This window comes from Rhopalosiphum padi, chromosome 3 (genome assembly GCF_020882245.1).
Source record: "Rhopalosiphum padi isolate XX-2018 chromosome 3, ASM2088224v1, whole genome shotgun sequence".
NCBI lineage: Eukaryota > Metazoa > Arthropoda > Insecta > Hemiptera > Aphididae > Rhopalosiphum > Rhopalosiphum padi.
In genome coordinates, this window is record NC_083599.1 from 36,633,161 (window position 1) to 36,651,013 (window position 17,853).

The following is a 17,853-nucleotide window of genomic DNA, read 5'->3' on the forward strand; positions in this document are numbered from 1 at the left end:
TATAATAAAATATTGTCAGAAAACTAAACGCTTATTTATCTAACATTAGTTATGACTTGTTTATTGTAATATTATTGAAAAATAAACGTTTTGATAATATTTTTTAAAAAAAAGAAGAAGAAGAAGAGAATGTCATAGAAATAGTGACAGATAAGATAAGTTAGTGGAACAGAAAAATAATAAAGGTATCTACTGAAGTACTGAACTCCAATAAACGAACTATATATTTTTCGATTAAATAATTTATTTTTAATTTCAACGGAAAACTTTATAGATGGAAAAAAATGATTTGAATTTTAAAAAATTACCTATTCAATATTATTTAATTTTTGAATTTTAGTAAGACTATCATTATTTATCTAACTTATTCTATTAATCAAAATCAAAAAACATACAGATTTTTTACATATAGTACGTACGAATAATCTTAAGTAATACAATATTTAAAATTTGTTTATGTAAACAAATAAATTTGAAGGTTAGTTAAATATAATATAATACATATAATAATATACCTATAGGTATAATTTATATTTGGCGTCCTATTTCAGTAAACGGATATTTTATTTGTATATTTTTTCTTACTTTTATAATAATACAAGCACTTTGAAATAACTTCATATTTGAAGCTTAAATAAATGTTAACTTAAATTAAGTTTCCATAACACTACTATATGACTATATGAGTATATATTTGTATAGGTTATGGTTTTGATTAAATATATTTTTATTATAAGTATAAGACATCAAGGCCGTAATACATATTGTTTGGGTTTGCATATTTTTATTTCGAAGAACGTTTGCTTTGTCAAGGAGTATATTTTTGCTACGTTTAAACAACTATTTACAATATTTCTATTGAACATTATTGCCTTCAAAGTATGAGAACAATTTGCAAAATTAACTTAAGTTAAGTAAACAAAATATTGTCAATAGTTAACAAATAACAAATAAACAATTTACCTCACCAAGTTTAAAGTTAATATAGAATAAGCTATTAACTTATTCAAAAAAAAAAAAAAATTATCTTTTACTTTTTTTACGTACGTAGATCATATAGTATAGTTCATGTTTATTTATATATACGTATAATATATGTAATATATTATTTTATCAAGAAACAAAACATAAATTATACTATTTTATAAGATTATTTTTATCCAAAACTTTAAAACCGTTCATAATATTAAATATTAATGTAAACCATTAAAATCAAAAATTTCAAAAACGATTTTAATTTTAACTGATCATTTTTTAGTTATTTCAATAGTCTGACATTAAACTAGTTATGTTAAAAAACTAAATAAATAAACTTTTAACTAGTTTAAAGAAATCTAAATTGTAAGTTAAAGTCACTATACATTCATCTTCCAATACACGTGTTTATATTTGATTATTATTTTTTTTACTGATTTTTTTATTTTTGTTTTTTATTATGCGAGACGATATACGGAACGGTGAAACTGACATTTGAAAAATTCAATCAAACATTTTGCAAACTATTTGAGTTTATGTTATATTATTATGATACAATGGTCAATAAAGGTACTACATGAGCCATACAGCTTAAATATTTTTTTTCTCATTCCAAAAATAAATAAGTATTATTGAATACTGATACTCATAGGCCATGACGTATAATATGTTAAATAATGAATACACATTTGTTATCAAAAAATAGAAAAATAATATACAAAATACATTTTCCAATTCGAGCTGTTGATGTTATAAAACGATTTTGTATACCTAAATATCTATACCTATTGCTATATTTTCTACTTTCGCATAAAACTATGCAAACTAGTTATCCTCAATTTCACATATTATAAATAACTATTACTCAGTGAATTCAATACCTAATAAGACATCAGTTCAACATCAGATTAAAATCATGAACAGCGTCGTTGTATATAATTTTCTATGTAATAAAAATTATTTAAGCAATATTCTTTAATACTTTAAAACGTTGTTAGATTTGTTAATTTTGCTGTAATAATAAAGTCACAACCACCGTAAAAGTACATTTGCAATTATACCTAAGTAACTATAAATATTTAATTGAATATTTAAAAAACTAACCCTATCGACTGTTATAGGTATAAAATGTACCACACATCATTGATAAGGTAACTATGATAGTTATGTAAAATTAATTCAAATATTTTGAAAATTTCAATGTGTATAAAAAAATGATTATTAAAGTTAAATTAGAATATTTTGAGTTTCTACGATATATGTATTTTTAATTTTGACCAAACAACAAATTTCAATTTCAAGTATCAATTTTTATTTTACATAATATTGTGTTTATCCGATGTTGTCTAAAGTTAAACTTCAATCACTCATAAATAAAATATATTAAGTTTTATACTAAATTACTTTTATCAACTACGCAACATGAATATTTGTATTTATAAGATGTTAATGATGAATGAATATTATGTAAATTTAATTAATTGTTATATGTAATTAAAAACAATTTAATTCACTTATAGATTATAGTTGTGACAAGGTCATAAATCAGTTGATCACTTAAAGTCTCACATCTTACAACCAAAAGCTATCTGATAACACGATAAAAAGTAATAGGTAAGTAAATTTTGCATTATACATAAATACATCAATAAATTAGTATTAGACGCAGTATGGATATACGCATATGTTAATAGTGTGTTTAGTGTTTACATTATAATTATTGCACACAACTGTCTGGTGTTTGAATGACAATTCAGTCATTAATAAAATTATTCAGTGAATCTCATAAACCGAAAGTAGCTAGGTACCTAACCGGTTTTTTTCTTTAATACAAACATACATTTTTATTTTCGTATTCAAAAACAACACTTTTCGAAAATCTTGCAATATATACAAATTCGATTTTCGAACGATTAGTTATAACTGTTAAATATAAGTATTTAAGATTAGATATGCAGATTAGAGTGACACAGGAGAACACTAAGAAAGGTTAGTCCACAAATCCGATCGTCTAAACTTTAAATACTATTTTAACTAACTAATTATAGGTATACTGGTTATTTTAAAATATAGTACTTAAAGTTTTCAATTTATACTTTCCGAAAGATCCAATTAGATACAATTTACTACCAGGAACCTCCACCAAAGGTTGACGATCAGAAAATTCTTTCTACTAGAAAAAGCGTCTTCGAGCACAAAAATAATAACACGTATCATCATAAAACCAATATATTTGTGTTCCGGTCAAAAGCTAAAATAATTTTGTTCTGCTACGAATGTGTAAAAAAAATAAATAGTCAAAAAATAAGTGCAATATAGACGAACCCATATAGGGAATTATTACATTGATTGCAATAAGTAAAATAAACCCGGAAAAACTCAAGGCCAAACCTCGGAAGTATTTCATACTACATACGCGAACTGTATCAAAATTAATCGATTGCAGCAGTGCATCTACATTATTATGTATTGTGCATATATTATATTATATTTTTCGCGTCTGCTCGTTTCGAACGGGTCCGCGATATTTACACCTACGGCCGCCGTACACCCGAAAACCGGGCCTGCGTTCGACAGGGGAGTGTTACAATAAAATGTATAAATCATATTTTGGCGAAAACGCGCCGATAGCATATGTCGTTTTAAGACCTGAATGCACGCCAAGGTGATCTTCCGCGCGAGCATATTATAGAGGTTACCGCGGTACGTATAGATATCATATATTATACTCGGCGTTCTTGAACGGCCCCTCGTCGTGTCGTTTTCGCCGTAACCGTAGGTACGCGGTCGTCGTATCGCAGTCATCGAAACACCGTCGTCAACATTGTCACGCGGCCGCACGAAAAACCGACGAACAACAACAACAACAATAACAGCAATTTATACATCTCAACCGATTGGATAAAACGAGCCGTCGAAATGGAAGCAGGACAACAACAGCCCGGTAACAGATCACCGTCAAACGGTACGCGCACCATATCGTTTTTTTATTGATAATATTGTAATAGTACAATACCGTTTTCATGTTATTATATGTCGTAACGCCGTGATACATCAGGTATATAGGTTAATCGTTTGAATTTATAATATCAGTGTGACAATTTCAGTACTCGCGCCACTCGCGGACATATATATTATTATTTTAGTAACGCAGTCTCACCGCGATACCGACGATAGATAACAATAAATAATAATATACTGTTGGCCGTAATATTTAAATACAATTTTAGCTCGCCGTCTGCAAATTCGGTCCTTACAGAATCGTTTTATTATTTTCAAACCGACCATATAATTGCGTACTTATTACAGACGAAACATTATCGATGTCTCATAATATTTATAATACAGTAATTATAGGTAGGTACGTTTGTTATAGAATTTAAATCGTGTCATATATTAATAATGTGCGCTTACTTATTTATTTATTTATATTTTTTAATAACAATGTCGTTTGCCTTATAGTATAGTTAATCGTAATATTTTTAAAAAACAACATCAATCTCACATGGTATTGTTATTACCTTTACTTACAACAATTTTTTTTCATGGACGTATACGTCTGATTTTCATAAGGAAATCTAATATGATGTGATTTACTCTACCTCTCGTTATTTAACCTTCGTTTTGAGAAACCGGAAAAATCCAATATTTCATATTACTAGATATATTAAATAGATAATAGAATAACTAATAAATAGAGAGATATTGTAATACTTACTATATAATAGTGAAAAGTGATATACAATATTGTATAATAACATTAAAGTTAAATATCATATTTTTAAATATTTACAAGATGTAATCACTAATCAAAATCGAATTGATAAATTTCTTTGATATTGATGGATTTTAATATAGGACTTATAATTAATACGTGTGTATTAAATCAAATACAAATATTTTGTAAATATATGGAGTAGATAATAGTTAACATTTACTATAAACTTATGTTTAAAGTAACAAACTGCTTACGAATTTTAATTGAATTAATTATATACTGAACGTTTAAGCTTATAATTGTGTACCGTACTTCAAGAAAAGTCGGTAGGTAACTATTTACTTAATTAATTCAAACAGATATACCTCATCTATACCTATATGAAATGTGAAAAACGTGTAACTGTATCCCGGCCCCATACCTAAGTCATAATAATTTTGTTCAATGTACAATTACTTTATTAAATTAAAAGCATTTGCAGATTATAATACGAACCAACTTGAAAACTACGCAATAATAGGTTTGTACGCAATACGCACTTCACACAACATTAAAATAGGTATATTGAAAGTTGTTGTACGTTGGATTTTGAACCAGTTATTGGCACTGGTTGTCTTGTTTACCATGGAAATACAAACTAGAAATATTTTGCTATTAACACCAACATAATAACGATAGTATTTTACAATCCATCTCCAATCAAATAATTATAATACAAACTACAATATTATTATTTAATATTTATTATACATCATAATAACACCATACCATTTTCTTCTATAAATATAATATTGTAAATATAGTAATTTATATAATATATAAGGATGTAATATTAATATAATTATATTAATTGTGTCTATAAATATATACGTAATTATAATGCTATATTATACAATTAATTATATCGTAATATCCTATATATAAATATAGATATATTTACTTTTTTAATGGCAATAAATTATGAAAATATTAGAGTTTTGAGAATATTAATCATTTTCTAAATTATCAACAACAAAAAAAAAATTAAATTCAATTAAATTTATTAAAAATATTGTGCTATAAAGTTCATGTTTATTTTTATTTTTTGATTTGTTGTATGGTTTTGAAGCTTAAGAGTTAAGAAAACTTCTGAAAAAGTGAAAAATTATTTGTTTAAGTTTCCAACTAGTTGACATTTCCTATATCTAAAAAGTTTCTATAGGTAAGTACGTTGTGCGTACATATAGTACCAGAAAGTTTTGCATCACTCAGAATCTAAAACATAAGTAAAAAAAGTCATTACTTATCAACCAATAAACATTTTAATGAACACGGATGTAGGTATATTAAATTTTATCAATTGTAGTAAATAAAATTATATTTTTAAATATAAAAATTATAAATTTATCTTATCTGTATGTTTAATAAAAATTTAATAAGAAAATAATATATTTTATAAATGATATAGTATGTTATACTCAGCATAAATACTAAACATGTTAGAATAGGTTAGAGTAGTATAGTAAACTTAAGAATGAATACTTCAGTGTGTAATAGCTTTTATTTTAATTAAAAGAAACCCCAAATGAAAATAATGTGAACAATATGTATAACATGGTTATTGGTCTTACACTATAACTATAATAGATGATGATGTCTTCCGGCATGCTCATTTATTTTGTGCATTTAAACCTTTTTATACACACATTTCTAAAGAAAAATAGCTAAAAAATAATTTTAAAATATTTGAAACAGAAATATAAAACGGATGTTATGAACAATTTGATGTCGAAAATAGTAAATAGTAAATCAGTGCAATTTTAATTTTACTTTCTTGATTTTTAATCAAGCAAGTATGGTAATAATTGAAATAAAAATATCTACATTTTTAAAACTTCAAGAATTTGTATTAAATAGAAAAATGATAAAAATGTAACTCAGTCATAACGAGTAGGTGGATAATTAAGCTAGCTTTAACATAAAATATTAATGAGAGAGATCCGATATCACACCCAAGCGGTATAACGATTTGAATCCACAAAAACGTCGGCGTGAACAGTCCCAAAATTTCTATTTTTTAACTTTTCTCCAAAACTATTATAGCACCGAAACTGGAGAACATATTTTGTTATTTGGGGTCTTATTAGATTCACATTGGCTAGGAGAAGTGTAGTGAAGATTTTCAGAACTTTATCTTCAATCGTTAACTCACTACAAAGCTATAAAGCTGAAAAACATAAAAAAAAAACGCTCAATAAAATGTGTTTTAATTTTTTTTTTAAGCTCTGCAGTGAATTAACTATAAAAGATAAAGTTATCATTATCATTTTAATAATTATTAATTTTCAATAAATAAACTATACTGTAGTTCACAGATTTTTTAAGTCACAATTTTTAATATATTTTAGATGAATGTATCTAATGTGTTTTTATTGCCAATATAGTAATCGTTTTAAATTAGTATTTTTAATAACCATTTAAAGTTAGCACAGTGAAAGAATAGATAGGTAGGTAACCTGAATGTACAAAAGCACTGCGTAATGTCGATGTTACTACATTGAGTACCTATTGAAAACATGTATAGATAAGTTATAAATATATAAACATTATAAAAGTCATTAAGTTTAAGCAATTCAACTATTCGACAAAGAAAAAGTAAATTTAGTTTTCATTTATTTTTAAAACGTTAGGTACGTATTATGTGGTGTTTTTTCGCGAAAGGTTAGACCCCGGAGGATTGGGTCCAATGCCGTTAGATAGATCGCCAATCGTATAAGGAAGAAGTATATATACACATTTAAGACCATCAGTATGTCCCCCTCGAGGCACATCCCGAGAGACTAACTTTTAATTTTCAAACAGTAACCGGCCCTGGCTGGAACTATAATATATATTATTATAGCATGGCAACAGTAACCAGTAAATGTTCAAAATACACAATTCTAATTTTTCTTTTCACAATATCGTTGAAACGAATAAAAAAACCATTCCCTCGGGGTTATCGAGAAATATATATTCATGTATTGTTGTTTGGCACGGATGCCCACACACCCGATGTAGTTTTGCGAATTCTAACGAGAGACGGACATCTTTTTATCCCCAGTCGTATCGCAGCAAACCCTCTATTCAGATTTCCTCCATGTATATAAGGTCTAAAACTTTTCCCCCGACTCAACCCCATGTTAAATATGTCATTTCTGATACATGTAAAACGTAAATACACACACACACACAAATATTCATATATACATATATTTAATACGATGGCTTGATGCTGTGTATGCATCGCTTCCATACCACGTCCCTCGCTTTTCAACTGACAAAATATATTTTTATTCAATAACGTTTAAGTACCGATAACGGCGATAACCACGTCTTGTCTTCAGTGAAAACCTACTTACAACGTAAATTTTAAGTTTACGCTACATTTTAAAACACTATCGAGATATTATACCTAGTAACATGTTTAATGACATTAAACTTGTGTTATTATACCCATCAGTCATTACACTCATTACCTACTTATAGGGATTGAATTTTGTAGTACCTATGTTTTTATAAGACATTATTGTTTAATTGATAATTCTATACGATTTCTTCACTAATTTTATGTGTTTGTAATTGAATGTACCTGTTCAATAATATAATATTAAACAGTAATATAAATATTTTTAGATTCTGAACGGACCGATGAATAACGCGTATCTTTTTTTTCTATCATAACCTTTTGAGACAATAAAAATACTTCGATTTTCAACTGGTGTAGACAATTATTGGATGTTGTTAAAAGTGGTGTAATTCAAAAACATAATATTATCTTACCAAAAGTTTAAGTTAGGTTTTCCTGTATATAGTATTATTTTATAAATATTTTGACTCTTTTTAAACTATTTATAGACATTTTTTTCTATTAAACGTAAATAGAAAACATTTCGCTGAATAAAAATGCAATTACAAGTTACAACATTATTATATTAGCGTTTAAAATAAGAACTTTGACAAAATTCAAATATTAAAAATATGCAAATTATTTTGTAGTTAGAAATTCATAAAAAAAATATATTTGTATATCTAATTGCATTAATTTTTTTGTTACAATGAAATAGTAAATAATTTATTTTGGTTTAAAATTACTAATTTTATTTATCTATTTTATTTTTTGAAGGTTTGACCTACAATTATAGTATAATCTATTGCCTAAGTATATTATTTTGTTTTTTACATTTAACTAAAAAATGTTTATTTGCTACTCATAAATAAATATGTTTCATGCACTAAAGCATTTCAACAGAATATATTTAGATTGGTCTGTCAAAATGCACTTAGTTGAAAACATTTTTGAATATATTTTATAAAATATAATTAGTAGTACTTACAACCAAAAAAGTACCTAAAAGATAACTAGTTGTATGCCTGTATCTATTAATTATTTTTCTATAAAAACAACCAAATTGTTAAATTTTATTATATAACAAAACGAATTAAGATTTAAAAGATCAACAAAGCCAAATTCAACAAATACATTTCAGTCTTATATTACTTTATTTAAGCCATAAGATTATTAATATTGTTGTTTTTTTTTTCAGGAGTACAGACATCAAACATTGTATTAGATTATTTACCAATGATCACGAAAGTTGTAGTAGGTATTCTTCATTCGATATACGCATTCATCAACCTAGCTTATGTCACCATATTTCCAGTTGAAAAATCTTTAAAAGATAAAGTCGTAGTCGTAAGTGTATAAAATTCATTATTAGCTAGGTAGTCTATGACTTTAATATATAATAGAAGCAGATAAATATACACTCTAACGTTTTACGTCAAATACTTTAGATTGTTTAAATAATTTAAACAATTTAATGTTAACTAATAACTCGTGCCTAAATTCGTATTTTTTATAAACAATAATAAGAGTTTTATTTAAGTATACTTTTAAAAAAATGAATGACTAATTAGTGTAATAACTAATAATACAAATAAAAAGTTAAATTGTTTTTTACTTTTTAAAAAATCACAACAGAAACAAATATTATGTATAACTTAATTTACTGACAAACGTATTAAAATGCCCCCCCCCCAGGTGACTGGTGCCGGCAGAGGACTTGGCCGGGAGATGAGCTACCAGTTGGCCAAAGAGGGTGCAAAAGTGGTGTGTGTGGATATAAACGCGGAGGGCGTCAAAGAGACGGCGGACGTGATCAACGGCAGCCGGACTGGCGCGGACGCGGGAGCCGACTTTTACACGACCAACGTGGCTGAGCCGAGCCAGGTGAACGAACTGGCAAAGGCGGTGGAAGAGAAATGGGGCAAGGTGGACGTGCTGATCAACAACGCGGGTATTGTAGCCAGCGCGCCTTTGATGGACACCACCGACGATCAAATCAAGCGCATGATCGACGTCAACCTGGTTTCGCACTTTTGGGTGAGTGTCGCGACAATATCTCTAAAATAAAATATAATAGTGATAAAGTATATAACAGTGATACTCTCCATAAAAACAAATTTACCCTTCCTCTTTTAATAGGTAGTATTATAGAGGTACCTACTATATAATTATTATGTTATACTAGTTGTAGTTAATATAGTACCTAATATACTTAAATAGGTAATAATAATTATCGTTTTTAAGTTAACGTATAATATTATTGTAATAAAGCAAAGGTAAAAATATCAAATAATATTGGTGACAAATATCGGACTTTTACCAACACCAACACTAATCGTTCATCCTATGATTTACTAAATCTCGTGTGTAAAAGTCCGAACTACAAAAATGATTCAATGTTTGACCAAAATATTGTATATGTATCCTAGGTTTCACATGACGTGTTCGTATTTCTATCATACTTAACACATTTACCTATGTGTGTGTGCTTAAAGGTGACATATATAGATACTAACATCCTATCGTTTATGACTCGATAAAATATTGAAATAGTGAAAATAAAAAAATGTATAGAATGTGGCCCCGCTGCCATGTAGATTTGATTTTGATATTGATAATTATAGGATTTTAAGCTTACTCAATAATCTAATTACGAAACTTAAATTATTTAAGTTTGAAACACACAATAAAATCGTTTCTAGATGTTCGTTAACGAAATGGATTTCTATTTAAAAAGTAAATACCCACCTACCGGCTACCTACCTACTTAGTATTATTACGACCATAATTGATTTTTATATCGTTTTCGATACCTATACTGCAAATAATCAATTATATTAATGAAACTACCTATTTTATGTGTATGTAGGTATAATACTATAATATAATCAAATGTCCATTTGGCAGATAATAATATATTCTGTAACTTTTCGTTAAAAAAGACGTACTACGACACAACGAGTTTGCATAATATAATATATAAGTATATAATGTGAAAAATGAAATGAAAAATTATAATTCACAATTAATTGTGTTGAATACGCGGCAATTACATTAAATGCAATATTGTTGTGGAACTCGTTGTCGAAAACTAGGTAGACACGAGAAGGTGGGTATATAGGTATACCTATCTCGGTAATTATATTTGTCATTAGTGCAAAGACATTTTTATTATTATTTAACTATTATTATTGTCGAGTCGCACGAAACTGTTAAATTAAATCGTTTTAACTCGACCCGTTTCACAAATGGCAGAGTAAATATATATATATGTGTGTGTGTGTGTGTGTGTGTGTGTGTGTATGATACATGAGACCGTGCGCCGTGCGGTTATAGGTTCGCGTACAACTATAATAGTTTTATGAGCCATTACTTATATTAGAGTACCTATATGTGATATTATATGCGATAAGCCAAATTCAAAGGCTAATTATTCTATATCGCCGACAATCGTGATGACCCTGATCATTTTTTGCTATACACTCAAAAAGCAAACACAATGTTGAAGTACCCAACTAACTATATACATTTTATTTGAAACGCGAATATATGTAACAAAATACGAATAATATATTATACACTATTAGATAATAGATAGTTTTAAAAAATAGAATCTTAAAAGCTCAATAACAATGATGTGTTAAGTGCGTATAACAAATCGCTAATAGGTTCGGTGATTTTCGTCCGTTTAGGTTTTCAACACTACAATATGTTACAATACTAATATTATTGATAAATCGATAAATTAGATCAAACATAACGCGATAAAATCGATTGAGACATGCGTAGTGCTTGGAAGCAAGTTGGTACACATTAAATAATGTAAAAATAAATATTAACCTTTCAAATACGTTTATTTAGAACACATTTTGAAAAAAAATGTTACAAAATGTTATTTTAAAACAAACAAAGTACCTGGAAACCCATTTAAAAAGCATTGAAACACAAAAAAAGCAAAATATACAGTTTCGTGAATTTGCTTCTAAGTAGCGCCTATAAATCGAATTTATATAACTGACATTGCTTCGTTTTAGAGCCTATAAAATCCGTACTCTAATAATAATATATAATATTATTGAAATACGCATCACAAAGTGCGTTCGTAATCATTTAATCATTGTAGATGGTAATGTAATACTCGCACTTGGTTTTTATACGATGACGGACAATTTTTTTAAATTGAAAACTGCTAACGTATACCTACAGTATTATACTGTCTGCTGTGATAATATCGTAATTATTTGCAATGTTTATTGCCCACATTCGATGAGATTTAAGTTTCGAATTGATTACTTAAACACGTGTAATTTTATAGCAGATGATATAGGTAGATATCTAAAGTATCATCGTCCATAGCCATAGGTGTACCGCACACACGACAGCTATAATAACTATATATATATTAGAAACTTGTATTTTTGACCTCTAAACGCGGCAAGTCATTAAAAGAGTCACGGTCATTGGTTCACAAATTCAATTAAATATATATTACACAAAAGTCAAACGCGCCTATAGAACACTACTGTACACGAAACGTGTGTATCTGTTAATGTAAAATAATAATAATAATAATAATGATACGGTATATACGTAACCTCTGTATATATATATGTGTACTAACACATTACCTTAATAGCGGACACACTTTCAAGAGTAAATAGCCGTAGGAAAATATCCCTCCTCATAGCGGACATATTTAATAATTTCCCTATTGTGTCCATTATAGAGAGGTTTCACTGTAACAGTAATAATACTTGTATTATGTAGCCGGAGAGTATTTAATCCTAACGGGCTCGTTTTTGAAGTTTAACAGCACACTTGAGGAAGAGTGTCCATCATGTATAATCTATATTTATACGTATATGGTATATAATATATAATATATACCCTTGCAACCTTTACTTAAATATCTATTTATATATATACACGCGTACACACATATATATATTTATTTATATAATATACGCGGGATGTAACGTGAACGAATAGAAACACGTAGGTATAGAAAAGAAAATCGACGTATATATTAAAAAAAAAAAAAAAAAATGACATTATATTATCTCGGAACATTACGTGGAACGCGATAAATATACATGGGGCGTTCCATTAAATTTACATTTCGAATGTAACACGTGACGTCCAAAACATAATAATAATATGTAAAACTCCCGCAACTGTAGTAAAAACGTACCCATAGGAATATGATAAAAGCTCGCGAAACGGAAACGCTTACGAGCTCATTGCCGTAGAAACAAAACCACTATATATTATATATATAATATACAGGTATCATCCGGATGTATTTAAATCCCAATGGTCGCATTCGAAACACACTCGGAAAATAAGTCTCGACATTGCTCATAAAAGTATACGGTTTCCTGTAATTTTGAATATGGGGTCATAAAATGAAACCGCGCGTCTCCGGTGCGATAACTTTCGGACACGACTTTCGGAACGAAACGTATAATATACACCTATTATATCCTAATCCTATTTTATTAAAACGCGCGTTTACAACTGTCATTAAAATACCGATAATATTATATTATGAACGCGAAACGATTCGACTCCGTCCTGTGCGTGCAAAAAAATTATATCGGTACCCGCTGTAATAGACGCGCGAGTTGGTACCTACTTCCTCGCACAACTGCGCCACCGATGATGATTTTACCATACGTTTACGATAGGTACGAGTGAATTATAATATTATAATCTCGGCAACGCGTATTTAAACTTGCCCGGCGCCATCATATAATAGTCGCCGTACTGCGCACAAATGCGTCGTAAATTGAAAAATAATTATAGCAAAAGTGTATAGGTACTCGAACGTTCCCAAAAACGGGTACTTTCTAGACGTTTTTAACGGTGGTGTGTGAAGAATTTTATTCGTATTATGCCATAGTGCATGAAAATAATATTGGTAGGGTCTAGAAAGTTAGTATAATATTATTTGATGTACATCACTTACGTGCAACGACCCAAATAACATACGGCAGTGTAGGATTATACACCAATATATAGTCGAGCAGTGCAGGTTTAATTATTTATTAGATTTTTGGGCTTGAATTGAGATTTGTGATGACGGATGATATCGTGTTTGTAAAATAAATAACTAACAATAATTAACCCGAGAAAAAGAATAAATCGTTTTTCCGAGTCATAATCAAATTATAGAAACACCGGGTAACTCACTCAGCCATACAATAGGTTTCGAGTTGATTTAACTCGCCCCGTCATTGAGTGGGTCAATCTCTAAGTCAATAAGAGATATAAAAACTGTATATAACTCTCGGGTCAGGGTTCTATAAAATTAAATACTTAGATTATTTACGGAAAAATAAAATGTACCTATACATATACGGCTATACAAATAGTATACCCGCAGTATACTTATTTTCTTTATGTATATATATATAGTTAACATACGAAGTTTGTATGGCAATTTAGAATAATAAAGGCCGGCTTTTAACCCTGCAGCCGTCTATACGCTTGTAAATGCGTTTCCTATATATCGGACACGCAATGATTGGAATTCGATATACTATGTGTATATGCTACCTATACCTATACGTTTTCTTTCTCCGATTGTTCAACGTTCGAACTGTATATAGGCATAATATTATACAAATTACTTCCGTTGTTTATGCACCTCGTCCTGTTTAGATGTGCATTACTATATATGCGATCGTTTTACCTAAGCAATGTTATGTTTAATTTGAGTTTTTTCACGTTTTCAGATGTTACGCGCCTTTTTGCCAGCCATGAAGAAACGCAACGAAGGCCACATCGTGGCCACGTCCTCTGTGGCTGCGTTCACGTGTGCGGCTAACATCGTGCCATACGCTGCCACCAAATACGGTGTCACGGGTAAGACTTATTTCTTAACAGGGCGTATAGAACCCGTATGTGTTGTCTCCGTCTTACACACGTGCGATATTGACAAATTTTCGTTCACAAGTTGCAATATTGTGCTGTTAGTTTTGATATTAAAGTAAACTGACCTATGATAAAATTCAAAGGTAAGATTATTATCCAGGGCCCCGCGTATGTTTTTATTGATATTGTTATTTTTAAGTAAGCTATTATCATTTTAAAATGTACAATTTCTAAAAGATCATATAACGAAAATTAGCTATAGGTATATAGCACGTGTGTAAGACAGAGACAACACATGCGGGTACTACGTTCTCTTAAGCACCTACGTACACAAGCCTGTATATTACATGTACATATTTTATAAATTTTATGTGATACGATAATAACCAATGAGAATTTGGATTTTTGATCGAATCGATTAATGGGGGTTTTGTTGACACTATAATATACAAAACAAGAAGGCTAACTGCTACTTTGTTTAATTATATTTTGTTGTAGACGTTAATAATTATGCTTGACTTTTTCCCGTCTCTGCAGGTCTGATGGCCAGTCTCAGAGAAGAACTCAGGGCCAACCCGTCGAACAACATAAAAACCACTACTATTCATCCGTTCTTTTTGGACTCTGCCCCGATAAACGTCAAACACTGGGACGTAAAGTGAGTAAATATTATTATATTATTTATCATATGTACGCAATTACACAATAAAACGATTGCAAAAAGCTAACAAAGTGCTAGAATTGCAATGTTTTTAGTTGTTCGCGTGAACTGTAAATATCACTCAATCTGTACTATTTAAGACATCTCAATGACTATTTCTGTGCCTGTAAATCGAATGGCTATTTTTTAGGGCTCTAAACCCGAATATTAATAATGTGATTATAGTACCCTATACTTTTTTAATCAAAAAAAATTATTTGCACCAGACACCTGGTAAAAATACTGATTATCACCAAAGAAAATGTCTGAAATATTATGTATTAGGTATTTAAATATTTTTCAATACCCGAATTAAGGTTATTAACCTGCAATGTATTACAGTAAAACCTCGATAAGACGGAATCGCATGGGACCATGACATTTTTCCGTCTTGACGGGATTCAAAAAATTTAACTGAATTAAATTAAAGATTACATACATATTTATTTTAAACCAGTTGATACATAATGCATACAATTTATATTTTTAACTTAATTTTATATTTATACTTATTCATTTTTATTTATTTATTATATACATATTTATTTTTAGCCAGTATACATTAATAAATACATAATTATATTTTTTTCAAAAAATCGGTTATTGATTTTTGTAAGGCGTCGCGTTCTACACATTCCTTGGCTCTCGAAGTCAAATCCAAAAGCTCACTATTGGACACTGTGAGGGAAAATTTTTGTAGTTCCTCGAGGTAGCAGATAGCAGTTTTGTAATCTTTTACCATATTATCTGGTTTTTAATGTCATCGTACGGGCTCGTGTATCGATTATCTATGGGTATCGACAGTACGAAAATAAATTTATTACACGAAAATCGTGTTATATTTCCGTCTTAGCGAGGGTTTTCATCAACTTTCATTACAAAAACGTGTCCGTTTCCGGCTTGTCGAGGTTTCCGTCTTAGCGAGATAAAATTATATGTACCTAATTTGAAATGGGACCAAAAAACCGTTCCGTAATACCGTGGTTTCCGTCTTACCGAAGTTCCGTTTTAGCGAGGTTTTACTGTATAACATTGACTATTTCAGACTATCTATTGATTAATAAATAATATAGTTTCTAAATTTTAGTTTTTTAAATTCTTGTAATAAAACCTACATTTTATTTGAGGTTTCATTAGAAACGTAGTGTAATATTATTAATAATAATTCAATAATATTAATCGAAGCTAACTTTTATTGTCCAAAAAGGTCAGCATTACCAATTGTTTCAATTCCACAAGTTGCCCAAGCAGCAATTCAAGGAATTAAAAGAGAAGACGTCGTTGTAACCGTACCAGAAATATTGAGACTGATTATGCAAATACTATGGTAAGCATTTAGGCAATTAGAAATAAATTAATAATACGTTTAGTATTTTTACGAAATAGTTAAGTAAGGGAAAAAGCGACTACAGACTAAAGGGGGACTGGACAATAATATTATTAGGTATAAAATAAAATAATGCAAAAACTTTAAGTTCATCGGCACACTTTAATCAAAAAACTATATTAATGTTAATATAAAAATTATGGTTTAAAAACCAATTAATGAATTAATATTAATTTAATAAATCGTCATTAATAATATTTGTTAAAATTTAACCCATACGTTAAGTTGTATAATATGATTTATACAAAATTAAAAATGTATTATTTTTTTTTTACTATAATATAGTATGTTAATACTAATATTTTTTTTTCAGGATTGTGCCACAGAAATCAGCTGATTATTGGCGAGACGCATTTAGTTCAAAAATCAATAAAGCTTAATTTGCTTTATATTTTAAACATAAATTATTGAATTGAGTATCTTAAAAATTTAAATATATGTTATATTATGTATATAAAATTTAATTATAGGCCTCATACAATTTGTTCAACAAATGTTGGTACGTGTATGCATAATATAATTAAAGGAAACTATAAATATTTGTAAGTGCTAGTATTGTATAGTTTCAATTCAACATTTTATTCAATTCTCCATTTATTTATTTAATTGAGTAAATATTTAGTAATGTACTTATAATACCTATTTATTTACTCATTATATTTATATGTTAAGCAACAATGTATGATTATAAATACTAAAATTATTTTGAAAAAAATACCTGCTATAATTTAATAATATTATTATCAATTTTTTAAGATGTTGTTTGTATTTTTCTATTTTTTAATAGCAATCACCTTTGAACATAAAGATACCTACATGACTACATCCTA

At 28.6% G+C, this 17,853-nt stretch overlaps 1 protein-coding gene across 1 annotated transcript; it reads left to right on the forward strand.

The window, feature by feature from the left end:
- Positions 1-3,725: 3,725 nt before the first annotated feature.
- Positions 3,726-17,778, forward strand: LOC132927030 (estradiol 17-beta-dehydrogenase 11-like). Its single transcript, XM_060991483.1, has 7 exons — positions 3,726-3,940; positions 9,259-9,407; positions 9,756-10,097; positions 14,798-14,927; positions 15,474-15,594; positions 16,844-16,963; positions 17,337-17,778. Exons 1-7 carry the CDS (start codon positions 3,895-3,897, stop codon positions 17,401-17,403), a joined length of 975 nt encoding a protein of 324 aa, XP_060847466.1. The 5' UTR covers positions 3,726-3,894; the 3' UTR covers positions 17,404-17,778.
- Positions 17,779-17,853: the final 75 nt, after the last annotated feature.

Bases quoted from the DNA above. Each gene is read 5' to 3' on its own strand.
- LOC132927030 (XM_060991483.1), top strand. From the start codon at position 3,895: ATGGAAGCAGGACAACAACAGCCCGGTAACAGATCACCGTCAAACG. The intron at 3,941-9,258 runs GTACGCGCACCA...TTTTTTTTTCAG, and splicing joins TAACAGATCACCGTCAAACG to GAGTACAGACATCAAACATT. The intron at 9,408-9,755 runs GTAAGTGTATAA...CCCCCCCCCCAG, and splicing joins TAAAAGATAAAGTCGTAGTC to GTGACTGGTGCCGGCAGAGG.